General features: G+C 38.8%; 2 protein-coding genes across 5 annotated transcripts in view; one reads left to right on the forward strand and one right to left on the reverse strand.

Moving 5' to 3' along the window:
- The window catches only part of ARL13B (ADP ribosylation factor like GTPase 13B), a 67119-nt gene extending 54638 nt beyond the window's left edge, over positions 1-12481 (reverse strand). For all 4 annotated transcript variants that reach the window (XM_027582658.2, XM_027582657.2, XM_027582655.2 and 1 more), the window contains exon 1: positions 12138-12481. In XM_027582658.2, the coding sequence (XP_027438459.1) occupies positions 12138-12196 (59 nt within the window). In that variant the 5' untranslated portion in view covers positions 12197-12481. The remainder of the gene's footprint in view (positions 1-12137) is intronic.
- A 5908-nt stretch (positions 12482-18389) lies between these two features.
- PROS1 (protein S) overlaps positions 18390-25587 on the forward strand; it is a 70945-nt gene continuing 63747 nt past the window's right edge. The window contains exon 1 of the mRNA XM_027584286.2: positions 18390-18591. Within this exon, the coding sequence (XP_027440087.1) occupies positions 18516-18591 (76 nt within the window). The 5' untranslated portion in view covers positions 18390-18515. The remainder of the gene's footprint in view (positions 18592-25587) is intronic.

Genomic DNA, 25587 nt, shown 5'->3' on the forward strand with positions numbered 1-25587 from the left:
AGGTAAGTATGTGTGGTGACTGTTGTCATGGAAAAGCACAGGCAGCTGCAGGGAGAGATGGTAGGCAACCATACCTATTCTAGAAGTCAAGGAAGACTAACTGCAACTAGGTCAGCAGTTCCTAGGCACATCACGGAACTGATGATTTCTCATGCCTTATGAGCCAGAGTGGAAAATCTCAAATATACGTTTTCCAGGAAAATGGCCCCTCATTCTCAATTACATAGACTGCATCTTACGTTTTCTCTCCATTCTTGCCAAGATTTCAGCTGAAAAAATCTTCCAAATAATTGCTCTTAAACATTTTGAAACATTGCTCTTAAAGCTTGCTACCAAGGGTATTAGCTTTTACCTTAAAAGTTTTCCTTTTTTAATAGACTATTAAGTTCAAACAAAAAAAGTCCTTCAAACATGAAAATAACACATTGGAAAATTGTAATTATGCTGAGAGGGACACAAAATAATCTCTCTGGATTTCTTTTTTACTGTGACTACTCTTGAAAGTAGTTAATTTTTTATATCATAACGCCATATACTTGAAAACATGACTTTAAATATTTGAGGTAAAGTCTTAATGAATAAACATAACATTAGCAGTACAAATGAAAATCACAGCATGAATTACTGCAATGTCTGATAACAAAACATTAAATTTATACTTTCAGAACAGAATGGGTTTATTTTATTTTTTTTCTAAAGATTTTATTTGACAGAGAGACAGCTGGAGAGGGAACACAAGCAGGGGGAGTGGGAGAGGGAGAAGCAGGCTTCCCGCAGAGCAGGGAGCCCGACACTCCGACGCTGGGCTCGATCCCAGAACCCTGGGATCTTGACCTGAGCCGAAGGCAGATGCTTAATGACTGAGCCACCCAGGGGTCCCCAGAATGGGTTTAAAAGGTTAACATTCACCTAACACTCAAAATTCTATGCAACCCTTTAAAAAATGAAGATGTACAATCTAACACATGTTAAAATGTACATGTCATTACAGCTGTTTAAAATATGGTAAATCATCACTGATTGGGAACAGCTGGCTGTGCCTATGACAAAAGAAGGATGGAAGACACTGTCTTTTAACCTTATGATTACTGATCAAATACATTAGCCCTTCTATTAAAAATATATATATATATATACAGTGTGGTTAGGTTTATAGTGTCTAGAAAAGTTGATACTAGCAAAAAAAAAAAAAAAAACACAAGTCATTTGGTCAGACAGTAGGCATTATGGACACAAACATGCCTGAGACATGGTTTTCTATCTCAGAGTACTCATCTTGTAACGAGAGTGACTAAAACATAAACAAATATTAGTACAACAAAAAACAACAGGTACAGAAGTTCTTCCCTTACTAAACTTACATGATAGTGGCAGGAGACAATAATAATAAATATAAGAACGAATATTAGTACATTGTGACACTATGACAGTTAAATATGCTCATCTATAAATACAAGATATTAAAGTAATACAGAGCAAGAGGACTTTATCCAGCCTAAAGATACAGAAGGTCAGGGAAGCTTCCTAGACAAGGCAATGCTTCAGCTAAGCTGTTAAAGTGGAAAAGTTTGCCAAACAAGGGGAAGATGAAAATGGAAGGTAGGAGGATGAAGAGATTCCAACTAAGAACACTGCCTGAGAAGATACCACACCAAGGAGGTGAGGAGAACTGGCAGGATGTAGAGTTGCTAAAGCCAGGGGTTAAGAGTACACCTTAGAGCAGCCTTAAACAAAAGGAGAACACGCTTGTTAGAATCACACATAATCATGACGCAATACGACTACACACTGAGTCTAAAGGAAACTTGATATACTGCTACCTTAGGAACTAGTATCAACAAATAGTTAACAATGTGACCTTCCCAGAAGTTGAAAGTGATCACTTCACTCTTACCACAGTTATCCCTGAGTCATTAATTATATATCAAACTAGAAAGGCTGAGATGAAAAGGACTTCGTGGTATTTTAAGATGTACAGTATGTTTGTACTAATAACAAATCTGATAGATTGCCACAACCTTGGTATTAGACCTGTATTCAAGTCCCAGATTTGCCACTTCCAAGTTATATGACCTGGGCCATGTTATTTAACTTCTCAGAATTTTATCAGTAAAATGAGTTAATAATAACATCCCTCCCATAGGAATGTGGTTAAATGAAATATGACAATGCAAGTAAAGTGCTCAATGCCTGTGGCACAAAATAAGTGCTCAACCAATAGCTATTCTTATTACAGCATAAGACTCAAAACAGGGAGTCCATGAGATGAGACCACAGAAAGAGGCAGGGACCAGATTACAGAAGGGAATGAATGGGTGCAGTTTTACACATGTTGAGAGTGCTCACTCATCTCACACTGAAGTCTGAAGCTGAAGGAGAGATCTGTGCTAGGTTTATGAGACATACACCTGGTAATTAAAACTATGAGAACAGATGAAAGATCCCAGGGAGGGTGCAGGAGGGAGAAGAGCCCGGGGCGAGGGTGGCATGGAACCCTGAGAACCTTTGAAGAAACCCTTAAAACTGTAGTCAGAAAGAAATGAGGAGACTAAAGAAATGGCAGCATTGGGAATAGTTTCCAGAAGGGTTATGAGATAAACAATATCAAATACTGCAAAGTTTCGTAAAATAAAAGTATCTTTTTCGTAATTGTCCCAAATTAAGTAACTCAGTAGTAAATGCTCTCATCTTTTCCCAAACCCTGCAATAACCAATGCCTTGAATTTATACAGTATGTCTTAATAATTCAAAGCTACTTTACCCTACCATTTATATTCATACTGTCCCTGCAAGCAGAGCGGGTACAAGTTACCCATCCCTACGTGCTCATAAAAAGTCAACAGCAGTTTCCATGGCAAGTTTAAATACAATGGCTTGTAAAAATAGTAATAATCATTATTATCTTAAAGGGTAATTTGGACCATTTTGTTTAGCCTAAAATTTACTCACATTTATATATATGCACACAGATACACATCTGATAGCCAAGTACTATGGCTCATTTTTTTTTTTTTTTTAAGATTTTATTTGTTTATTTGTGTCAGAGAGAGAGAGAGAGAGAGCACAAGAAGGCAGGCAGCAGACAGAGAAGCAGGCTCCCTGCTGAGCAAGGAGCCTGACGTGGGACTCGATCCCAGGACCCTGGGATCATGACCTGAGCTGAAGGCAGACCCTTAACCGACTGAGCCACCCAGGCACCCCAGTATGGCTCATCTGCATCAGAGTATCTTGAAGGTATTGTGGTATTTTACACAGTATCACAATCATAACTTAGTTCATGGACCTAATAGAAAGTAGATTACCTAATAACATGTACACTAACTAAGGTCATGAATAGCATGCTGTTAATAAAACCTAACCATGATATTGATGAAAATCTAACTAAGGCATTTTTCTGCTTAAAATCCTTAAACAAGGGCGCCTGGGTGGCTCAGTTGGTTAAGCGACTGCTTTTGGCTCAGGTCATGATCCTGGAGTCCCGGGATCGAGTCCCGCATCGGGCTCCCTGCTCAGCGGGGAGTCTGCTTCCCCCTCTGACCCTCTTCCCTCTCGTGCTCTCTATCCCTCATTCTCTCCCTCTCAAATAAATAAAATCTTTAAAAATAAATAAAATAAATAAAATAAAATAAAATCCTTAAACAAAATCAAGTCCAAACTCTGTAGCCTCCTCCTCTGCCACTCTCCTCCAGCAGGCCTACTAGTGCAGGTGCTACCCTCATCCTTTCTGTCCTTCCTGACCATCCATGCTACCACAGCAAACAGACATTAACTTTCTCATGCAACTGCTCATACAGCGTCCTCTACTAGAACTTGTCAATCAACTCTGTAGCCCTAGCATCAAATGCGTCAGACACACATTAAGCATCTTTACTGAATGAAACAGCATAATATATTTTCCGACTCCCCCATTTGCTGAGTAAATATTAAGTAAAATTAAAATATATAATTTTCAGTTGATAAACTACTACAATGGATTTAATTTACATAAATCTTCACATAAAAGCAAGAGTTCAATCTTAGAAAATGTAATTAAAAGTATCTATCTTCTGGGATGCCTGGGTGGCTCAGTCCATTAAGCATCTGCCTTCAGCTCAGGTCATGATTCCAGGATCCTGGGATGGAGTCCCTCATCAGGCTCCCTGCTCAGCTGCTCTGCCTGCCACTCTCCCTGCTTGTGATCTCTCTCTCTCTCTCTGACAAATAAAAAAAATCTTTAAAAAAAATTATCTACTTACATCAAACTGGCTGAAGTTTTCTGAAAAAGTTTATGTGCTCAAGGTTTCAAGGTAATAATTAACAGTGAGAAATATTTTTTAAAATAATTAAAAAAATTAAAAGTAGGGATTAAGAGAGTCAAAAGCTTGTTTTATATATTTGATCTCAGAGTCTCTTTTTATATAACAGATATACAATTTGATATATCAGAAATATAAGCAACATAATACTGGAGTTTTGAACTTAGAAAATATTTGATTTGTCAATCTTTTTTGAGTGACATTATTACAATCATTTGAACATCTACAATTCTAAACTTCCTGACCTGTCAACTAAGGAGACAATACTTCAAATGAGATAATTACATAAAACTATTTCTAACTTCAAAAATATTTTGCAAGTCAAAAATAAACTATTTTGGGGGCGACTGGGTGGCTCAGTTGGTTAAGCAGCTGCCTTTGGCTCAGTTCATGATCCAAGAGTCCTGGGATCGAGCCCTGCATCGGTCTCTCTGATCAGTGCGGAGTCTGCTTCTTGCTCTTCCTCTCTCTCTGCCCCTCTCCCCACACTCACGTTCTCTCTCTGTCTCAGATAAATAAAATAAAATCTTAAAAAAAACCCACACACACAATTTCACCAAAACACTAAAAAAACTTAACACATTTTAAGTTCTAGAATATTTAGAACTACATAAAGCAGGTTCTAAATTTAAAAAGTAACATAAACATATGTAGGAAAAAAAGACTTGGGAACACTATTTTATAATAAATGTGTGAGAGAAAGAAAAAACCTACCACAAAAAAAAAAAATCAATATAATAAAAAATTTACCAAAAAAAAATTATGGTGTGATTTTATTGTACAAGTGCGCTATTTTCTGACATTTTAATTCAGATTGCGGAACGCAGGATAATATTACATCAAAATCACTATCTAAATTTATGGACCATTAATAAATAGAAAGAGGACCAAACTTGGGGTCATATGCTAGCTCTGAAGTCAAATTTTTAGCGTCCATTTGTTTATTTCTAAAATATAAAGGGGTAGAATCAGAATGTCTCTAGGTCCCTTTTTATCCTAAAATTCTAAACCTAATAAGAATAAACAAGAAGCCCCAGGCGTTTAAAAAGAAATGTAAACCATTCCAGTTCTGCATACAGCACATCAGATAATCCTCACTAATCTGTGTGTACAGCTTAATTAACAAATTAAAAACTCAGCAGTTTCTATAAACGGTCTAGGATTTACAGTTGTATTTATTTAAACCAAAATGATGGCTATTGAGGTACTAAATGTTTCCCCACTGAAAAAATTCATAGCAAAGATGATATACCCTATCATGGTAGGCTTTTATCAGACACCACAGAGATGTACAGAAAGCATTAATCCACAACGCTTAAGTAACATCTGAGTCTCTTTTACAGTTGGCCACAGTGAACAACAATTTACTAATAAATTTCAAGTAAAGTTTTGATAAGCTGAATTCTGACATCAAAAAACACAGACGGGCAAGAAACTACTTCCAGCTAGTGGTTACCTCTAGGAAGGGATGGTAGGAGATGAATAGGGAGCAAGGAGCTTCAAAGATTTGTTATCTATTTCTTTAGAAAAAAACTGAAATGTGATAACCAAAGTTTAATACTTGTAAAATCTAGGTAGTAGGCACATAAGTACTTACTATATTTTTCTTTTTGTTTAAATAATAGTAAATGTTTTTATTTCTAATTGTAATATTATGTCATTCTTGTTGCCAATTTTTTTCTCATTTAACTTGATATTAATTTTCTGCTTCTCTTAGGTAAGCCATTTCTGAATTCATGCCCTTGGAAAGCTTAGGAAGCACAAAATTTCTTCAAGGCCCCAGTAAAATTATACCCCTTCCAAAATCTTGTCTTTTATTCTTGCTAAAAATCTTAGAAATCATCTTGCAACTCTTGCGTGTTCTATCACATTTTAAATGCACTATTCCATCAACTAGACACTACCTGGCATAAATCATAGGAGTTTAGAGTATGTAGATGATAATATGTAAGGGTGAGGACCTACTTACAAGGTCCCAAATATACTGAGTACCATGGCTTGGATTCTGTGTCCAGGACAAACGCTGTTCCCTATACACAAAATAAATTTCAATAGTTTTAAATGTTAAAAATTAAAATATGAAAGTACTAGAAAAAAGTATAGGTGAATATAATCTTGGATACATATAATGGAATATAATCTAAGTATTACACTAAAAGAATGGTGTATTTGAAAAAAATTAAATGTTTATGCTTCAAACACCATAAAAAATTTACAAATATAACAAATGGAAGAAAAATATCTGTAATATATACTACAGAGAAATGGTTATCACTATACACATTTAAAATCTCTTAGAAAATTCAATAAGAAAATGCACCTGCCCCAATAGGAAAACAGCAAGGGAAATCATTGGGAAATTCCCAAAAGAAGAAATATGAAAGTCCAAGGAAAAAACAATTTTAATAGGAATCAAAAAAATAGAAACTAAATGTGGACAACATTTCCCCCTATAACCTGAAAAAAACAAATGGTGACTTGGGGAAGAGAGGAAAAGGCACTTTTATACACTTCTGGTAGGAGCAATGATTGTTGATATGTTTTGTTTTTTTTTAAAGCCTTTCTGAAGAGCAATTTAGCAATATATAGCAAATACCTTAAACTTTTTCATTTGATCTTATCATCATTTGATCTTGAATTCCATTTCCAAAATATTTATAGAAGGGTGCCCACACAAGCCTTGTTCATAATAGTGAAAATTTTTAATTTTCTAAATATTTAATAACAGGAATAATTAAACATACTTTGGTGAATCTATACAACACACTACTCTACCTAAAAAGATGGTTCATGAAAAACATGTAAAGATGCAAAAAGATAATTATGATTAAAGCAAAAATAAATAAAAAGCTGCAAAATAGCATTCTATTACCTCTTTATTGTTTAAAAATTTAGAGAAACCATCAACAAAACAAAGAGGCAACCTCCTGAATGAGAGAAGATATTTGCAAATCATACATCCAATAAAGGATTAATATCCCAAATGTGTAAAACTTAGGATAATACATAACTTGACACAACTCAAAAAAATAACCTGATTAAAAAACCGGCAGAGGACCCAAACAAATGTTTTTCCAAAGAAAACATAGAGATGGCCAACAGGCACACGAAAGGATGCTCAATGTCACTAATCATGAGGGAAACACAAATCAAAACTACAATAAGGTATCACCTCACACTGGTCAGATTGGCTATTATCAAAAAGACAAAAAATAACAAGTGTTGGTGCAGATGTGGAGAAAAGGGAAATCCCATACACTGTTGGTGGGAACGTAAATTTTCCACTATGGAAAACGTATGAAGTATGGAGGTTCCTCAAAAACTTAAAAATAAAACTACCAGGGGCGCCTGGGTGGCTCAGTCAGTTAAGCATCTGCCTTGCAGGTCATGATCCCAGGGTCCTGGGATGGAGCCCCACATCGGGCTCCCTGCTCAGCGGGAAGCCTGCTTCTCCCTCTCCCACTCCCCCTGCTTGTGTTCCCTCTCTCCCTGTGTCTCTCTCTGTCAAATAAATAAATAAAATCTTTAAAAAAAAAATAGAACTACCATACAATCCAGCAATTCCACTTCTGGGTGTCTATAGGAAGAAAACAAAGATACCAATTTGAAGAGATACATGCACACCTATGTTTACTGCAGCATTATTTACAATAGCCAAGATATGGAAGCAACCTAAGTGTCCACGATAGATGAATAAAGATGTGGTGTATAGATATATGATGGAATATTACTCGGCCATAATAAAAAAAGAATGAAATCCTGCCATTTACAACATGGATGGGCCTAGGAGGTATTACGCTAAGTGAAATAAGTCAGAGAAAGACAAGTATCATATGTTTTCATTTATTTATGGAATCTAAAAAACAAATAAACACACAAACCAAACAGAAAGAAACTTACAGAGATAGGAAACAAGCTGTTGGTTACTATAGCAGGGAGAGATGAAATAAGTGAAGGGATTAAGAGTTACAAACTTCCAGTTATAAAATAAATGAGTCATGGGGATGTTATATACAGCATAGGGAATATAGTCAATAATATTTTAATAATTTTGTGTAGTGTCAGATGGTTAATTGGACTCACCATGGAGATCATTTGGTAATGAGTAAAAACAGCGAATGAAAAGAGAATTTAGTTATATAAGAGATTCTACACCAAAATGTAAATCTTTGGGCGTGAGACTGTGGGTTACTAATATATGCCACTTTTTGCTTAACTGTGCTTTCAATGTTCTACATAAACATTCATCACCTTTAAATAAAAATAAACATGCATTACTTTTAAATATTTTTAAATAACAACAGCTCCTGTCCACAAGCCATCCTGGAGGACAGGTGAGAAGAGTTGAATAAACATTTCATTACAATACATGCGTAAGTAGAGACAAATACAGGGTGCTGAGCAATTACAATGAAAAGGTAAAAAACCTAGATGGAATTCAAAGAAAGTTTTCTGAAAGAGAATCTCCCAAATGACAAGTGAGGAATGATTAGGAACAGCCAACCAAAAAAAGAAGAGCATTTGGTGAGGAATGGAGGGACTAGAGAACTTAAATTCGGCAAATTTGGCATGAGGAATTTGGACAGAAGGAAAAAGGAAAAAAGACCACTGACAACAGTGTAGAGAATTAATCAGAGGGGAAGAATGGAAAGTCTGTCAAAGAAATGTGGGAGAGAAATAATGGAAATTTAATCTAAAATAGAGCGGGGGGGGGCCGCCTGGGTGGCTCAGTCATTAAGGGTCTGCCTTCAGTTCAGGTCATGATCCCAGGGTCCTGGGATGGAGCCCCACTTCGGGCTCCCTGCTTGGCGGGACCTCTCCCTCTCCCACTCCCCCTGCTTGTGTTTCTTCTCTTGCTTTGTCTCTCTCTGTCAAATAAATAAATAAAATCTTTAAAACAGAGCAGTGGGTATGGAAAGGCTAAAAGAGTGTAAGACTGTAAGTGGTATTAAGCCCATAGAAACCAAAGACTTAATGATTTGAGAGATCAAAGCACAAAGAGGAATCTAGGATTACTCCCGGCTGGACTTGGGTAAAAGGAAGGCAGAAGCAATTCGGCATGGAAATGAGAGAGGATCTAAATTCAATTTTGGATGTGCTGGGATTGAGGATTCTTGTGGAATGGGATATGTAAATCTTCAAGTGGTAGATGAGTCTTTGTGCTGCAAATACACGGACTTGAGAGTCAATGTTTAAGTGGCTATATGTCACTATATGTGGTGAAATTGCCCACGAAGGGGAATATACAGAAGAAAAGAGAGTTGAACACAGAACACTGGGGAAGACTTGAGAGTGAGATGACAAAACGCTAACTGGGAAATAGAGATAGAAATGGCCAAAGGCAGAAAGGTAAAAATTTTTAAATTCAGGAAAAATAAACCAGAAAATTTTAAGAAGAGAGTGGTCTTAAGTGTCAAACTGAATTAAAGGGTCTGGGCAGAAGTCTTCAAATGCAGGAAGTTAAGGGAATGCATGAGAGGAGATGAAGTTGAGAAAGTATCAGTAATCCATTGTCAACTGTTAGCCTGGGGTGAAGGCTGAGAGGGAAAGGTAGTGGCTGCAGGGACAGAGGGTTGTTTATTACGGTAGACACAGAATAATGACTTCCCAAATATGTCTACAACCTAATCACCGGAACCTGTGAATATGTTACCTTACATGGCAAAAGGAATCTTGTAGACATGATTAAGTTAAGGATCTTGGATGGGGAGCTTATCTTGGGAGTACCCAGGTAGACCAGATGTAAACACAAAAGTCATTATAAAAGGGACTTTTTAAAGTCCTGATAAAAGATCAGAGAAGAAGGATGTTATACAATTGACTTTGAAGATGGAAGAAGGGGGCCACAAGCCAATAACTGCAGGCAACCTCTTTTTTTTTTTTTTTTGGCTGGAAAAGGCAAAGAAAAACAGATTCTCTCTCAGAGCCTCCAGAAGGCTCTAAGGCTCTCCTGATCCATTTTAGACTTCTGGCCTCAGAACTGTAGGATAATAAATTTGTGTTGTTTTAGGTCACTAAGTTAATAGTAATTTGTTACAGCAGCAAAAGGAAACATTTAGTTTGGGTTGTTTTTTAGGTAAAAGAGGCTTGAGCATGTTTACATTCTAAATAAAGAACAGAAGTGAAGCTGTGAAGACAAAAGAGAAAGAGATTTTGTATTTTTGATAAAACTGAACAATAAATTTTGGGATAAAAGTTTAGCTTTATTCTTGCATCCCGAAGTTTTCTCTGTGACCTCTGGCAAAATGCTGACCACCTGAAGCTCACCAGGAAATGGGAAAAAAATGTAATAAAGAACAGAGCCACCATAATTAGTCTTGAAAAGGAAAAATGAACCCTTCTTCCACAAACACAGAAAGGGAAGAAGGGAAAGGTATCTATACTGGTAAGTATAAAATGAATTGAGGTGGGTAACTGACTAATAGGCACTTGTCTCCTAATCTTAGAAGTATCATTTACTGAGTGCTACCTGCAAAGCATCAATTACTTGCATAAATTTTCCTCTCAAAATGCTGCAGGACAGGGCGCCTGGGTGGCTCAAATGGTTAAGCATCTGCCTTCAGCTCAGGTCATGATCCCAGAGTCCTGGGATCAAGTCCCACATCAGGCTCCCTGCTCCTTGGGAGCCTGCTTCTCCCTCTGCCTCTCTTTCTCTCTCTCTCTCTCTCTCTCTCTCTCTGTCTCTCACGAATAAATAAATAAAATCTTTAAAAAAAAATGCTGCAAGACAAAAATTATCCACACTTGACAGGGGGAAAAGTGCCAAAATTCCTAGGATTCAGACATGAATCTGTTTGACTCAAAAACACTATGTTGAGAAATCTGGCAGACACAACCATAACCAAGTGAAGGTTAACACTATGAGTAATAAGACTATCAACATCACGCAACCCTTGATACTGAGAAAGACATGTCATCTCTGTGGTATTCCTCGGCCCAACAACACCTTTATCAAATCACAAGGAAAACAAAACTTTGTTATAATTTACCCTTGGCCTAATTCCAAAGCAGAACTATTAAAAAGTCAACATTATTTATAAGGAGTAACAAACTTAAGGTTTCTTTATAGGGTAAGCCTAAAAAGCATCATTTTTACTGACTCTTGCCTAGCATAGTGCCTGGCATATGGTATTTTCTCAACAAATGAGTGAATATCAAGCAGCAGGTGCTAAATCTTAATACATTTAGCATTTCAAAATGAAAGGTTAAGAAGCAGACTCTTTCAATTAAAGGCTTAAGTAGATTCCACATGAAAACTAAAGCTAGGCTACAGTTAAGAAAACACTTTCCATCAGCTAGTCTCATTTAATACAACACTCCTGAGGCATAGATATTATCACCCCCATTTAATATATGACAAAGGTGGGGCCAAAAGTGGTTAAGTCATATAATTTATTAAGCAGTGGAGCCAGATTTCAAACCCAAGTCCTCAAAACAGTGAGTGAATGAGTGTTGGAAAGGAATGTGTGGATGTTATGAAAACTATATCCCATGTTTCTCTATTAAAAAAAAAAAAAAAACTCCCATTACAAAAACGTCACAGGAAATATAGACAACGGATAGTTTCCAATTCCATACACAAAATCCACAACTTTTTAAGAAATTCGAACCCATTTCAATGATAACAGTAAGCATCACTGAAGAGAACTTAAATGCAACTAGACAAAAAGGCTACATCCTCCTACCTCTTCCTCTGGGGACAAGTCAAATTGGGAGCAAAAGCAACCCCCGAGGCCTGAGACTCTTCCCAGAGGAGAGGTGTGCCCCCCCCCCAACCGGCCCCTCGGGGCGCAGCTGTCCCTACCCTCCACGACCGCATCGGGCCAGCCGGCTCCAGCTTACCTGATGGGCTCCCGCCACCGCTTGAACCAGCTGCAGCAATTGGCCATCAGACTGAACATGCCAGGCCGCACCTCCCGCCGCCTCCCATCCGAGCCCCGAGCGGGGATGGGCCCCTGGTTGCCACCGCCGAATCCCCGGAGGGCCGCAGCCGCTCCCAGGCACCTCTGAGGCGGAGAAGTCGGGAGGGAGGTCAAGGCGGTCAGTCCCAGCACCCGGCCCTGATAACCGCGCCGGGGGCCCGCGTGCCAATAACGGCCTCCTCGCCCAGGCACAGCAGGGCCAAAGGAGCTGATACACAGAGCCGAGCAGGGTTAGCGGAGCCGGGCCACAGAAAAGCCCCGCGTCGACGTGCTGACGTTCCTCGCAGGCGCTGAAGGCCCGCCCCAAGCACCGCCCATGTACTACTCCAATCATCGTGCGACCGCCCCTGGTGGGGGCCTCTGAGTGGCTGAAGGGGCAGGGCTCCCCTTTCCGGGTGGAGGCGGGGGCGGGGATGGGGTTCTCGTAACTAGGCAACCGGAGCGTCCAGAGAGGCGTTGAAAAATCCCTGACAGATCTTGGGCAAGGCCTCTCTGAATACCCATACAAAATGTGTTGCCAGTCGAGGGTGGTGTTCCTCGTCTGTCCCTAACCCCAGCTGAGATCCAGAGATCTCAGGTCTTGTGCGTGTTTTGTTTTGTTTTGTTTTGTGAAGCAGGGTTGGGGATCCTCTGGGACTCCGGCAGACTCTGGCTGCACAACTACAGAAACAATACCCTGGGGCAGTTATTATAAATTAAGGACGAGGGGGAAACTCATTTGCTAACTATCTAATAATTCAGATGACAGACGTTTTAATCTGGATGTTTATTGCTGTTTGTTACATAAAATGTAAAATGGAATTGTATATTTATTGTGGGGGGGTTATGAATGCAAAATAAATGAGTATCTTTTAGCAGGAGCTAAAAGAAATAATATATTCATTGTACAAAATGTGAAAAACACTGAAAAAGGAATAAGATTAACAAAATAAAATCTCATATTCACCACCGCAAAATAACAAGTATTAACATTTTGATATATGTTCTAAGATTTTTAGATAATATTAGATCGTTAGCTATTTGGTTTCTGCAAGATGGAGATGGTGATCTGCTGGCTGTTTTTTTTTTAAATATGTTTTAGTTTATCTACAAGGATATGTAATATCTGCATTTCTTTATATATATATATATATATATATATATATATATATATATATATATATAGGAAAGAAATGGCAAGTACATTCCTGTAGGGGGAAAAATGCCCGCATGATATGTAGGGACCTGTGTGTCCATTCCATTTCTACTTAAATATATTTTTTCAAATCTTGGTAAAAGGAGAGAGGGCCCTGGGATGCCCAGTGTGTCCAGGGGAAAATAATGGTTTGCTACAACAGATTTAGGTTTTTGTTGTTGTTTTTGTTTTTGTTTTTAGTATTTTATTTATTTATTTATTTAGAGAGCACGCATGCACATGAGCGGAAGGCAGAGCAGAGGGAGAGAGAATATCAAGCCGACTCCGAGCTGAGCATGGAGCCCTATGCAGGGTTCGTCCCAGGACCCTGAGATCATGACCTGAGCTGAAATCAAGAGTTAGACTCTTAACCAACTGAGTCACCCACCGCCGCACAACAGATTTAGTTTTAAAATTTTTCTCTGTTCTTTACTCATTCATGTGACCCTGATTCAATTCATATACATCTCTTACAGCTCACCATCTCTGAACCCAATTATCCCATCTGCAAAATGGGAATGAAAATACTTACTTTGCAGGGTCACTAAGATGATAAAATGAAAGAAATAAAGCCTAAGGGCAGTTTCTAACACATAATAGTAGATTTTGAAGTTGCTGTCACCTGCCTAAAAAACATTTATGGCACGTTTCCTCCTACCTCTTTCTCCTAATTGCTAAGGATCTTGTTCACTATTTTCATTGTCCTGACTTGATAAGTTCAAATTTCTTTCCAGTCTCAAGGCTGCATGATCTGTACTGTTTTTCCTAACTGAATCATCCCTTCATCAGTGCTGGATGCTTTCTCCGTCCAGACTGTCCTGTCCAGACACAATAATATTTCTATTCTACAGTGCTAATGAAGAAAGTTAGATTATACCTTCATAAATTTTCTTTTCTCACTGTTATCTGTTTCTTCTCATTTTCTAATATCTGAAAACATCTACCTCATCTTTTCCAAGGTTGTGACCACTTTCCTGCGACGATGACAAACATCATGTTTCAACTTCTCTGATTATTTCTTTTTCATCCAACATCTGAAACATATTGCTCCCCATTTTTTCCCTAGATCTTTGCCTGCAATTTCCAGGGTAGAGAGGGGGTAAGAAGGTAAGGCAGGAAAGATCCACAATTCCTCCTTAGCTATGAGCCAGATTAGCACTGTTCTGCTGACTCTTTACTTTCATAACCCAACTTTTTAAACTGGTGGCTTACCACTAAAACCCCAAAGCACTATTTTTTTTTCTGTTCATTCTTTTTATCAATTTACTGTGACTGAGGTTCTGCCCCATTGAACTACTCAAAACACATTTTTTAATGTAACTTATATCTTCCTAATTACTAAATCAGTTGTCATTTTCTTTTTCATCACTTAATACATTTAATAGTGTTAACTCTTCTAAAACTCTTTCCTCCCTTGGCTTTTCACAATTATGTACTATTCTGGATCTCACTAGTTATTCCTCCTTCGGCTTCCCATATGTACTCTCCAAGATCTGACCTTATCCCTCTGTATTCCTTTTTAAAAACGTGTTCTCTTGAAGTCCAATTACTACTCCTATGCCTGAAGAGACTTACTATGCAGATGTTCCTTCAGCATTTCTGGAACTATACTCAACACCCCTCTTGTCCCCCCAAAATATATTTAACCCCACCTCTACTTCATGTCTTCCCTGAGAATGATACATTACCAAACATTTCTGGTGCCGAAACACAGTCGGTCAGTTAGTAAACTAAGTTGACTATTGGTTTTTCAATACATTAAGTGGTTTGGTAGAAATAAGCACTGTACACTATTTTCAGTTTTCCTTTTCCAAACATATGAGATAGTTATTCCCACCCTCTAGAAGTCATGGGACTTGCTTTGTCCAGTGAAATGTGAGTGAAATGGAAATTGTGGAAGACTATATTAACTTTGAAATACTGTAACATCAAAACAGTGTGGAATGCTGAGCCAACACAATGAAGATGTCTGCCCAGAAAGTCCTGCAGTGAACTTCCCACGAGTAGGCAATAAACACTTACCTTAAACCATTGTAATTCCATGACTATTTCACCATAGTGTAATCTAGTTTATTCTGAATGATGAAAACAACCTTGCTGTCATTCTAGCTAAGACTCTTATTTAATCCCCCAGGGATTATTTAGCATCTTAAATGTTACTTGATTTCTTTTTCCAGCTTTATTGAGGGATAATTGACAAAATTGTATTTTAAAAGTACAATATGATGACTTAATATATGCATACATGGTAAAAATGATTCCCACAATCAAGTTAATTAACACATCCATCACCTCACATTGTTATCTTTCTTTCTTTTTCTTTTGAGAACACACTTAAGATCTACTCTCTTAGCAAATTTCAGTATATGATATAGTATAATTAACTAGAGTCACCATGCTGTGAAAGGGTATATAAACTTTCAGTTTATACCCTATCAACTTCTTCCCATTTCCTTACTCCCCAGCTCCTGGCAACCTATTCTTTGTTTCCATGAATTTGCTTTTTTTTTTCTTTTTAAGATTTTTTTTTTTTTTATTTGAGAGAGAGAGTGCAAGCATGAGCTGGGGGAAGGGGCAGAGGGAGAAGCAAGTTCCCCATTGAGCAGAGAGCCCGACGTGGGGCTCAATCCTAGGACCCTGAGATTATGACCTGAACCAAAGGCAGACGCTTAACTGACTGAGACACCCAATCGCCCCCCCCCCCTTTTTTTTAAGATTCTACATATAAGTGATCCCATGCAGCATTTATCTTTCTCTGCCTGGCTTATTTCACTTAGCATAGTGCCCAAATGTCATACCTAAATGTGAGATATCCGTATCTATCTCTATCTCTATATCACATTTTCTTTACCCATTCATCCATTGATCAGACTTAGGTTGTGGTTTCCTTATGTGGGCTATTGTGAATAATGCTCTAATGAACATGGGAGTACAGAAATGGCTTCCCGGTAATGATTCCTTTGTATATAAACCCAGAAGTGGGATTCTTGGATCATATGGTAGCTCCATTTTTCGTTTCTTGAGGAACTTCCATAGTATTTTCCATAAATATACATTCCTACCATTCTCCACATCTTCATCAACACTTGTCTCTTGTATACATGTTACTTGGTTTCTAAACTTTCCTTGCTCTAATCCATTTTGCAAACATTTAACAAGGTAACATTCTCAAAGTAAAACAATGGAAATTACTCCTTTTAAAACAAACTTACAAACATATTTAGAAATGTACTAAAAATAAATTTGGGGCAAGTGAAATTGACTAAGTATTAATTTATTGAGCTGAAGCCAGATGTCATCTTCACAAAGTAAACTTCTAAGATAAGTTAAAAACCTGAAAATTTTATCCAAAGATGCATCATTAAATTTTATTATTAAACATCTCAGTATATGATTTTTCAAAGTTTGACATTACAGTAGAGGTAAGATACATAATTTTTCATCACCGACACATTGCTGACACTGTGTTGCACCTTTATGGTATTAAAAAGATAATCACTTTAATCTCTTGAACTTTTCAGGAGAGCAAGATTTCTTTTGGGCAACTTATGCTTCTCTAACATTTCCTTCTTCAAACATTTTATATTCTTTTTTATATTGAGGATATTAGAGATGGCTATGAATGTTGTTGATTCATGATTTTGGAAGTTTTCTCTCCTTGTGAAATTTTGAGATTTCAAAATTGATATTCAGCTCTTAATTCCTCCTCACAAGATGAGGAGATTCCCAAATCAAACCTTTACTTGAAAGACTCCTAGCTTAAATGCGTTTAAATTTAATAGTTAAATATATTACTTAAAGGTCATTTTGCTTGATGCTATGATTGTCAGCACACCAAACAATTCTACAGAGATTAGAATTATATTAAAAATTAAATCACTTGGGGCTAGGAATAAACTGGTGAATAGATTAATATGGCAGAGTTAGACACAGCAAGAAGGAAAAGAATTTCAAAGAGGGAAGCGTAATAGATATATTCAGTAATCCCTTCACAATTGATCTTATCAGAAAAAGTGACTCTAATATCAACTTCCATCCAGTTGGGTCACAGAACCACAGAAAGCTAGAACGAGAAGAGCCCCTTGAAAGATGATCAGCCTATGGAATTTCACACACACACATAGGAAATCAGTTGACAGGCTCATCTGGGCAGAAATTCCAGAAGTGATAACAGTAAATATGCCTTCAGTAATACTATTTAATGCACAGTAATTGCTTTACATGTGTTATCTCTTAAATCCTTATATTAACATTATGAAAACCCACTATTATCCCCATTTTACAGAAGATAAAACTGAGGCTTAGAGAGGTTAAGCAATTTGCTTAAAGTTACAGAACTAGTAAGTGATTAAAGTATTGAGATTTGACTCAGGCGTTTTAGCTCCAGATGCAGCCTTAAACATCACATAACATTTCAGATGTGTATGTCTAAGCACAAAATGTAGAGGTTATATTGCAAAAATTAAAATGAGCTGTTTGAAGGTGATGGAATTTGACACATTCTCATTTTTTTCTCAAAACATTTTTTTTAACACCATAAATGCAAGAACAAAAGCAAACTGGATGATCAAAACTATCCCATTTGCTTCCATTATCTCTGTCCTCAGGCGCCTTCATGAAGTTACTCGCTTCTAGGTTTGATTAACGTCTTCATCCCAACGCCAGTCTGTGTCTGCAGGATTTTTCCTCCTAAACCTGGACACCCCGTCGTCGGAGTCCTCAAAGTTCCCCGGGGCCACTCAGCCTCTCACCCTAGCTCGCTGGCGGTTTCTACTACGTTTCCTTCCCCTTCTCCTTGGGAAAGTTCACCGTGCGGAGACAGGGAACGAAACACGGGACGAGGAAGGATGTCTCGACAGTGTTTACTAGGCCTCCACCACTCTCCCTGAGCCCTGCCCCCAGCTTTGAAAAGCTTCCTGGAAATGTCCTCGTTATCACTTCCCCTCTCGGGCTGGGGGCTGGGAGCGGGCGGTCCCCCCGCCCCCGGCTCCCTCTGTTCTGCCGGAGCGCTCGCTCGCAGGCGCCGCCGCGCCGCAGTCCTCAGTGAGCGGCGCCTGGGCTCGCAGGTCCCCGCCGCGACGCGCCACGGTCCTGGTCCCCGCCCGCGCCTCCCCCCGCTTCGCAATGAGGGTCCTGAGTGGGCGCTGCGGGGCGCTACTGGCGTGCCTCATCCTAATGCTCCCGGTCTCCGAGGCAAACTGTGAGTAATCAATAGAGTGCTGTCTTCTTTCCGCAGCAGCGCAACTGAACCCGGAGCCCTCTTGGTAGGATTTTCTTTGCTCCGGCTGCAAGCCAGCTAGAAAGTTTCCAGTAAGTCCCGACAATCTCCGGGCTGACGGAAGCAGCCAGTGGATCTAGCGGGCACTGTAACGGTGGGGCAGGGGCAATTTTTGCCCTGCTCTAGGAGTCAACTGTTGGCTACTGGACAGATTCAAAAACCTGGGGGACACTAAATAACAATGAAGGAATTACAACACCTACCCATTTGCCCTCAACAGCTGAAGTTCCCAGAGGACAAGGATGAGCACTTTCCAGTATAACAATAGGGAGAAAAAGGCAGCCTACTATGTTTTCTCTTGGTACAAGCGGCTGTCCCCAGCCAACACCCCTTGCTGAAATTTTACCTCCCTTTTGCAATTTCTGGACTTTGAGCTTGGTTTGCTTATCTCAACATTGACAAACCAATTGTTTTAGGATCACTGCTGGTTTGCATAGCAGGAGGTAGATGTCATTTTCTAACCTTGAAATCAAAAGGACTGCTAAATGTTGTGCTTCTCAGATCATTTTGTACAAAGTATTTTTGACACTGTCACCGATCTGAGGTCATGGCATGAATTCTCTGTACTTTATCTTTGTATTTCCAGTTCTTTATGTTCCCATGGGTGGATTCAAGGCAGGATGTTGAGTTTTCTCTGAAAAGTATATAAGGAATATCAAAGCATTTAGTACATTTTTAAAAGATTTTATTTATTTATTAGAGAGAGAGTAAGAGAGAGCGCACAGTTGGGGGGAGGGGCAGAGGGAGAGGGAGAAGGAGACTCCCTGCTGAGCAAGGAGACTGATAAGGGGCTCAATCCCAGGACTCCAGTTTCGTGACCTGAGCCAAAGACAGACACTTAACCAACTGAGCCACCCAGGCGCCCCTTGGCATTTAGTACATTTTGATTGCCAGTTAATTTGTTCGTTTTCAAAGTTTAAGCATGGTCATTGATTAAAAATGCTTACTTGTGCTACGTTTTTTATTCTCAGGAAATGGCATGGGAGAGATAAACTCTGAATTGCAAAAACTTTTAGGCTGCTTAAAAACTCCTGTGGAAACTTTTCAAAGATGGTAATTTTAGGAGACTTGAGCAGGAATTTACTAACATTCCACTAGTTTGTATTAGTTAACTGATTAGGATGATTGAGGTATTTTAAAATTCTAATTTAAAGGTTAAACATGATTTGTTGATCTTCTATTAAAGAGCTGCAATAGCAGCATTGCTATTCAAACCACTATCACTAAGCCTGTATGTGGGCCATATGCATATAAATTCATTATTTATATAGTTCATTACAACAATCAAATATTTGCTTGGTAACCAAAGAGGCAAAAGTTTCTTCCCGCACTCACTGCTTGTCATCACAGGAATGTGCTAAACCCTTTGTAGAGATTGTTACATTTTCACTGAATCTAGACACAGTTAAAAATGATGTATATGTCTGTGCTTGTTACACACAAGTAATCAAACCATATAGATGATGAAATATACTTGTTGTGATAGAGTGGAGAAATTAATAGTACAAATATATGACATAAAGAATAGTTGGCCCTATACTGACTTTATTTTAAAAAGTATGAGTAGTTTAATTGGATTAAAAATAATCTCTGGTTAACTGATGGGGAAACCGAGGTACAGATGGAATGTTTTTACTCCCTAAGATTTTAAATTTGAGATAGAATTAGAACTCTAAATATTTTATTTAGTCCATGGAAATATAGTTGTTAGTTAAAGAAAAAGGTTTTAGTGTTTTTTTTAAAGATTTTATTTATTTATTTATTTGAGAGAGAGAATGAAAGAGAGAGAGAGCATGAGAGGGGGGAGGATCAGAGGGAGAAGCAGACTCCCCGCTGAGCAGGGAGCCCGATGTGGGACTCGATCCCGGGACTCCAGGATCATGACCTGAGCCGAAGGCAGTCGCTTAACCAACTGAGCCACCCAGGTGCCTGAAAAAGGTTTTAGTTTTGAGAGTTGTTAGAAACTATCACAGTTCAACTTCTTCATTTTAATAATAAAGAATTGGTCAGAGATGTTAACTGACTTTGCAGACATTTATGTATATGAAAGATATTTTTACTATCTCTTAAATTTTTAGTAAATATAAGAGAGAGCCAGACAGAAAGGGGCAGAGAGATACATTTAAAATATATACTGTCTACATATTCCATCATTTGCCACTAAGGGCTGTGATGAGGAGAAATAGGAGAAAAGAGATGTTCTCCGGTTGTGCTAGTTTGGTCCTATCCAGACTTCCACTGCTAGGTGGATGCAGTCTACCCTTGACATTACTGACTCATATCTGCTTTCCCTATTTTACTGTCTTCTTTCCTTCTCTAACTATTCATTGTTTATCTGTCTTTTTTTTTTTTTAAATCCCTTTATTTCAGAGTTCAAAATGTTGCACTGTTGGAGAGATTTTATTAGGGTTAGGAAGAGTTAGAGACAATTTCTGGTATAGCAACGATACCCTGTGCCATATTCTCTTACCATCCATTCTACATCAGGATACATAGTAATGCTTCATAATAAACCTTTTCTGTCCACCAAGTTCAATATACTCTTTATGGCTAAATGATCTATATTTAAACTTTCAAGATGTTATGAGAAAAAATGAGAAGCCTGATAGTACATATACCAGTAGTCTTTAGCTACAAGCAACAATAATGAACTCTTGCTAATGAAGGAAGGAAGGAAGGAAGGAAGGATGGGAGGAAGGAAGGAAGGAAGGAAGCCGAGTGGGTTTATTGGAAGACTACTGAATGGCATGCTGAATAACTAGGCCAACAGAAGCCAGGGACTTAGGCGTTTCAGTGATCTATATGACGGGAAGTCACGTGCTCTCTGTGTTAGGAGCTGCTATCAGATGACTGGGTTCTAACTGTCTTCTAGTTCTGGGTGTCCCTGCCCGTGACTGAAATTCCCAGAAGAGAGAACTTGATCATTTTGGCTTAACATGTCTCTGGAGTCCTGTGACTGACAGCTCCCTCGAATCAGGAGAAGTGTCTACCCAACTCCCACAAAGGAATGGAAGCTGCAAAGGAAGCAGAAACAAAGAAGTCTACACATGCTAATTATTGGCTGTACAACATACACACACACCCTTCTTTCCATATACACCATTTGGAAGTATTTCAAGTATAATGCACATATTTTAATATAATGCAAATAACTGAGAATAGCAGAAAGGACCTTCTCCTTAATAGATTCCAGTCACCACACCCAAAGAGGAAGGCTCATGGCTACCATTTCTTAGTTTAGTGTCATCAAGTGATGTCCGTGCCTCATCTTGTTCTGTCACAGTCCCATGTCACTGTTCTGTGTTTTATGGATGAAACAATACATTGTTATAATCCATCTCGTATACCAAAAGATAATCATACTAAAAAGACAAGCAAAAGAATACAAGTACGTTGGGGTGGCCTCTCTTCCTTTTGAGCGGGAGCTGGTATTTATGACCCCCTCCTTCACTCCCCAATTCACTTCTCTCTAGCTTTCACACAGTTCGCTGATGTTGGATTTTTTTTGTCTTCTCTCTGAGATGAACCACACCCTTATTCAGGAAGAGCCTGAGCCTCGTTGTTCCTACCTATGGATGATTGTGTCCATCTCTTCTTTTACAATTTCTATTGTGTATAATAGTCATCTTGAAGGAGTAGCACTCCTTCTAGACTTGATTTAGACATGGCAAAAACATCATTTTGCCTTGATTATTGTCATACCAGTATAATCTTCTTTTTAATTTTTTTTTCAACAGGAATAAAGAACTTGAAATGGCTACATAGCAGTCTCAGCTTCTAATTCAGTGGAAAATCTATTAGGTCCCATAGTGAATGCATTTCTTCTTGGTTTACCAATTTCTAGATGAGCAAAAGACAGATGCAAGGGAAGAAAAAAAGCAAAAAATATGAGAATAGGTCATTGAATTAGTTTCTTATGCTGCTATAACAAAGTACCACAAACTGGGTAGTTTAAACAACAGAATTTATTGTCTCACAGTTCTGGAAACTAGAAGTCTGAGATTAAGGTGTCAGCAGGATTGATTCCTTCTGGGAGCTGTGAAGGAGAATCTGTTTCAGGCCTCTCTCCTCAGCTTCTGGTAGCCTCAGACATTTCTTGGCTTGTAGATGGCATTTTCCCTATGTCTTCACATCATCTTCCCTCTGTACATGAGTGTCTCTCTTCCAAATTTCCCCTTTTTATAAAGACATCAGTCATACTGGGTTAGAGCTCACCCTTATAACCTTGTCTTAACTTGATCATCTGCGAAACTCCTTTTTCCAAATAAGATCATATTTGCAAGTAATGGGGGATTAAGGATGTTACCATCTTCATAGGGGACACCATTCAATCCATAACAGTCACTAAGCATCATATCATGACAAGTTCTTCTTCCCTTTCTACCTTTATTTCTAATCTGTGTATTTTAGCTTTAGGGAAATAAAAGCACTATGTATTAATGATGTCTGGTACAAAAAAAGTACCCCTTTTTTTAAAAAAAGTAAGCTCTATGCCCAACATAGGCCTTGAACTCAGGACCCTGAGATCGAGAGTTGCCTGCTTTACTGACTGAACCAGTGAGGGGCCTCCAAAACATACCACAATTTTTAAATCACATTTTGGAAGATAGTGTTGGGTCTGAAAAGGCAGTAACAGAGCCTTCAATAATTGGTCAGTCTATCGTCCTATACAGCTAGCTCCTTTTAGGTATTAGCGTGCACAGTAAGACCCATGAAAATGATAATAATCATCCCATTGACTTATTTCCTTAACTGTGGAATTAATTCCTTTGTTGGAGATAAAGCTGTGTGGCTTAGCATAAGGCATTAAATAAGTCTACCAATAGTGGTACCAGTAGAAAAATTAAATCCAAATCCAGAATGACTATCTCTATCTTTGAGTACAGTGTGCTGCTCCTGCATGATAAAAGAGCCCTAACTAATCAACCATCCACCAGGATCTGATGGATTTTGCAATATGCCCAATGTCTAACAGCAGAAGGAATGGCGGTTCTGCTGGCAAATGTTGTATTTTTTAGTAGTGAGAGCCTAGTGTATCTTAGTGAGGAAAGTCTGTATAGCTGAGTCAATATGTCGTCTCCATGCTTGCCACTCAGGCTGGGTTTTTTTATGAGTATCTAGCAACAGTGGACCAAGTGACACAGCAAGCGACAGCCTTAGCACCAAATGTGCCCACAGACTTGTGTGTTTAGCCCACATGGCATTTTAAAAATCAGGAAACTTCATCTAAATAGTTTGTTTTATGACCTCTCTTGAAAAACAAATGAAGGAAGATCTGGCAACACTGCATGCACCTTCTAACATGGTAAGATTCAAAGCTGCCTTCTTAAGATAGGATATACTCTCTCTAGTTTGCCACAATTTCGAGCATCCCCTGTCATCTTTCATGACATTCTCTTCCCTTGTTTATGGAACCTATCTGACACTTGTAGATTTCGGAGTTTGGGACCCTTGCACTAGATTGCCTTGAGAAGAAACACGATGGACAATCCTTAAGTGGACCATTCTGTCCCCTCTTATTATTAAGAACTTCTCTGGTGTGGGGCTATCTTGTGAGTATTCCCCTGGAACACAAACAGTCTCAGCTCTGGGCAATTCTTGCCAAACAACCTTGTCTCTCAACCTGATATCTAGCTTTTTATGGGTCTCTAAACATATAGACAGACCATTTACAACCATTCAGGAAGCAGAATAGATCCAGATCTCATTCTAAGCAAAGTGGACAGTGAGAAATACTGCTTATATGTCTGCCCGTTGTGAGGTGTTCATTTCTCCAAGCATTCTGTTTCTCCTCAGGATCACCCTTGAGAGAGGCTGTCGTTTGTTCATTGCAGGCTGTGGCTTCATAGCAGGTCTCCCTCTGGCTCGTGTTGGTCTGTCATAAAGAAGTATCTGTCAGTTAGAGTTTTTGTCTTCAGTAGGTTGATTTTCATCCTCACTCGGTTGGTCATAGGCTTTTCCTCGTGAGACTTTAAAGGGAAGTTGAGGTAAGACTTCTTCACGTCAGGAGAGTGAGCAGCCTTCATAGACCGCTTAGTTGTGCCTATAGTCCCATTCTATTCACACCACTGGAACATGTCACAGCTGAACTTCTGTCACAACTAAGTTCCTGGCTAGATCGAAAAGGTAGCATCCAGTTCACAATGAGCTGTTTAAATCACCTGGTCACCAGGTGTCCTGTGGTTGTATTTGCAGACTTCACTAAAGTCCAAAAGGATGCCAAGAACAGTTTCTCAAGGGCAGACTAATTACTGGCAGAAGGAAATGTGACTTGCTCTCCAATCATAAGGACCTCTTCTGAAATTCTTCTTTGGGGACTTGCTATGGTACCTTGGATAGTACCAGAGGACCCTGCCGTCCTAGGGACAATTTGACATAATTGGATCTGATGGGTCACTGGCTAGTCTGACTGACAGACTGCTTGATTAGAACTTTGAACTAGCTAGAGAGCATTTTCTTATTCTGGTTTCCATCTACATCTGGCAGCTTTTGGACTCATATGATAAATAGAGCAGAGTAGAGTACCTAAAAATGGAATATGCCTCAACAATAAGGGGTCCGCTGATATGTATGCTTCCATCTCAGTGTTGAATGCCCAGGTATATAAAAACTTGTCTTTCACTTGGGCAGGAGTATTCCAGCATGACCAAATTGTTGCTGAAAATAGTTCATGCCTGGGGAAGGAAGCACAGTTTGGAGTTTGAGTTTTATTGGACCTATAGTTAGGTACTTGTAGGACACAATGCCCTTAATCAACTGACCCCCATGGGCCTCAGTTCTAAGCAGCAAACCTTAGATTTTAGATGTTTTTTTTTTCTTCTCTAAAGGCCAATATCTAATAATCACTAGAAGTTTTTGGAATCTCTTCCCTTAGTGCAGTTACCCAGTGCAGTTAATCTGCGTGGGAGAAAACAAGAA

This window comes from Zalophus californianus, chromosome 1, assembly GCF_009762305.2.
Source record: "Zalophus californianus isolate mZalCal1 chromosome 1, mZalCal1.pri.v2, whole genome shotgun sequence".
Lineage (NCBI taxonomy): Eukaryota > Metazoa > Chordata > Mammalia > Carnivora > Otariidae > Zalophus > Zalophus californianus.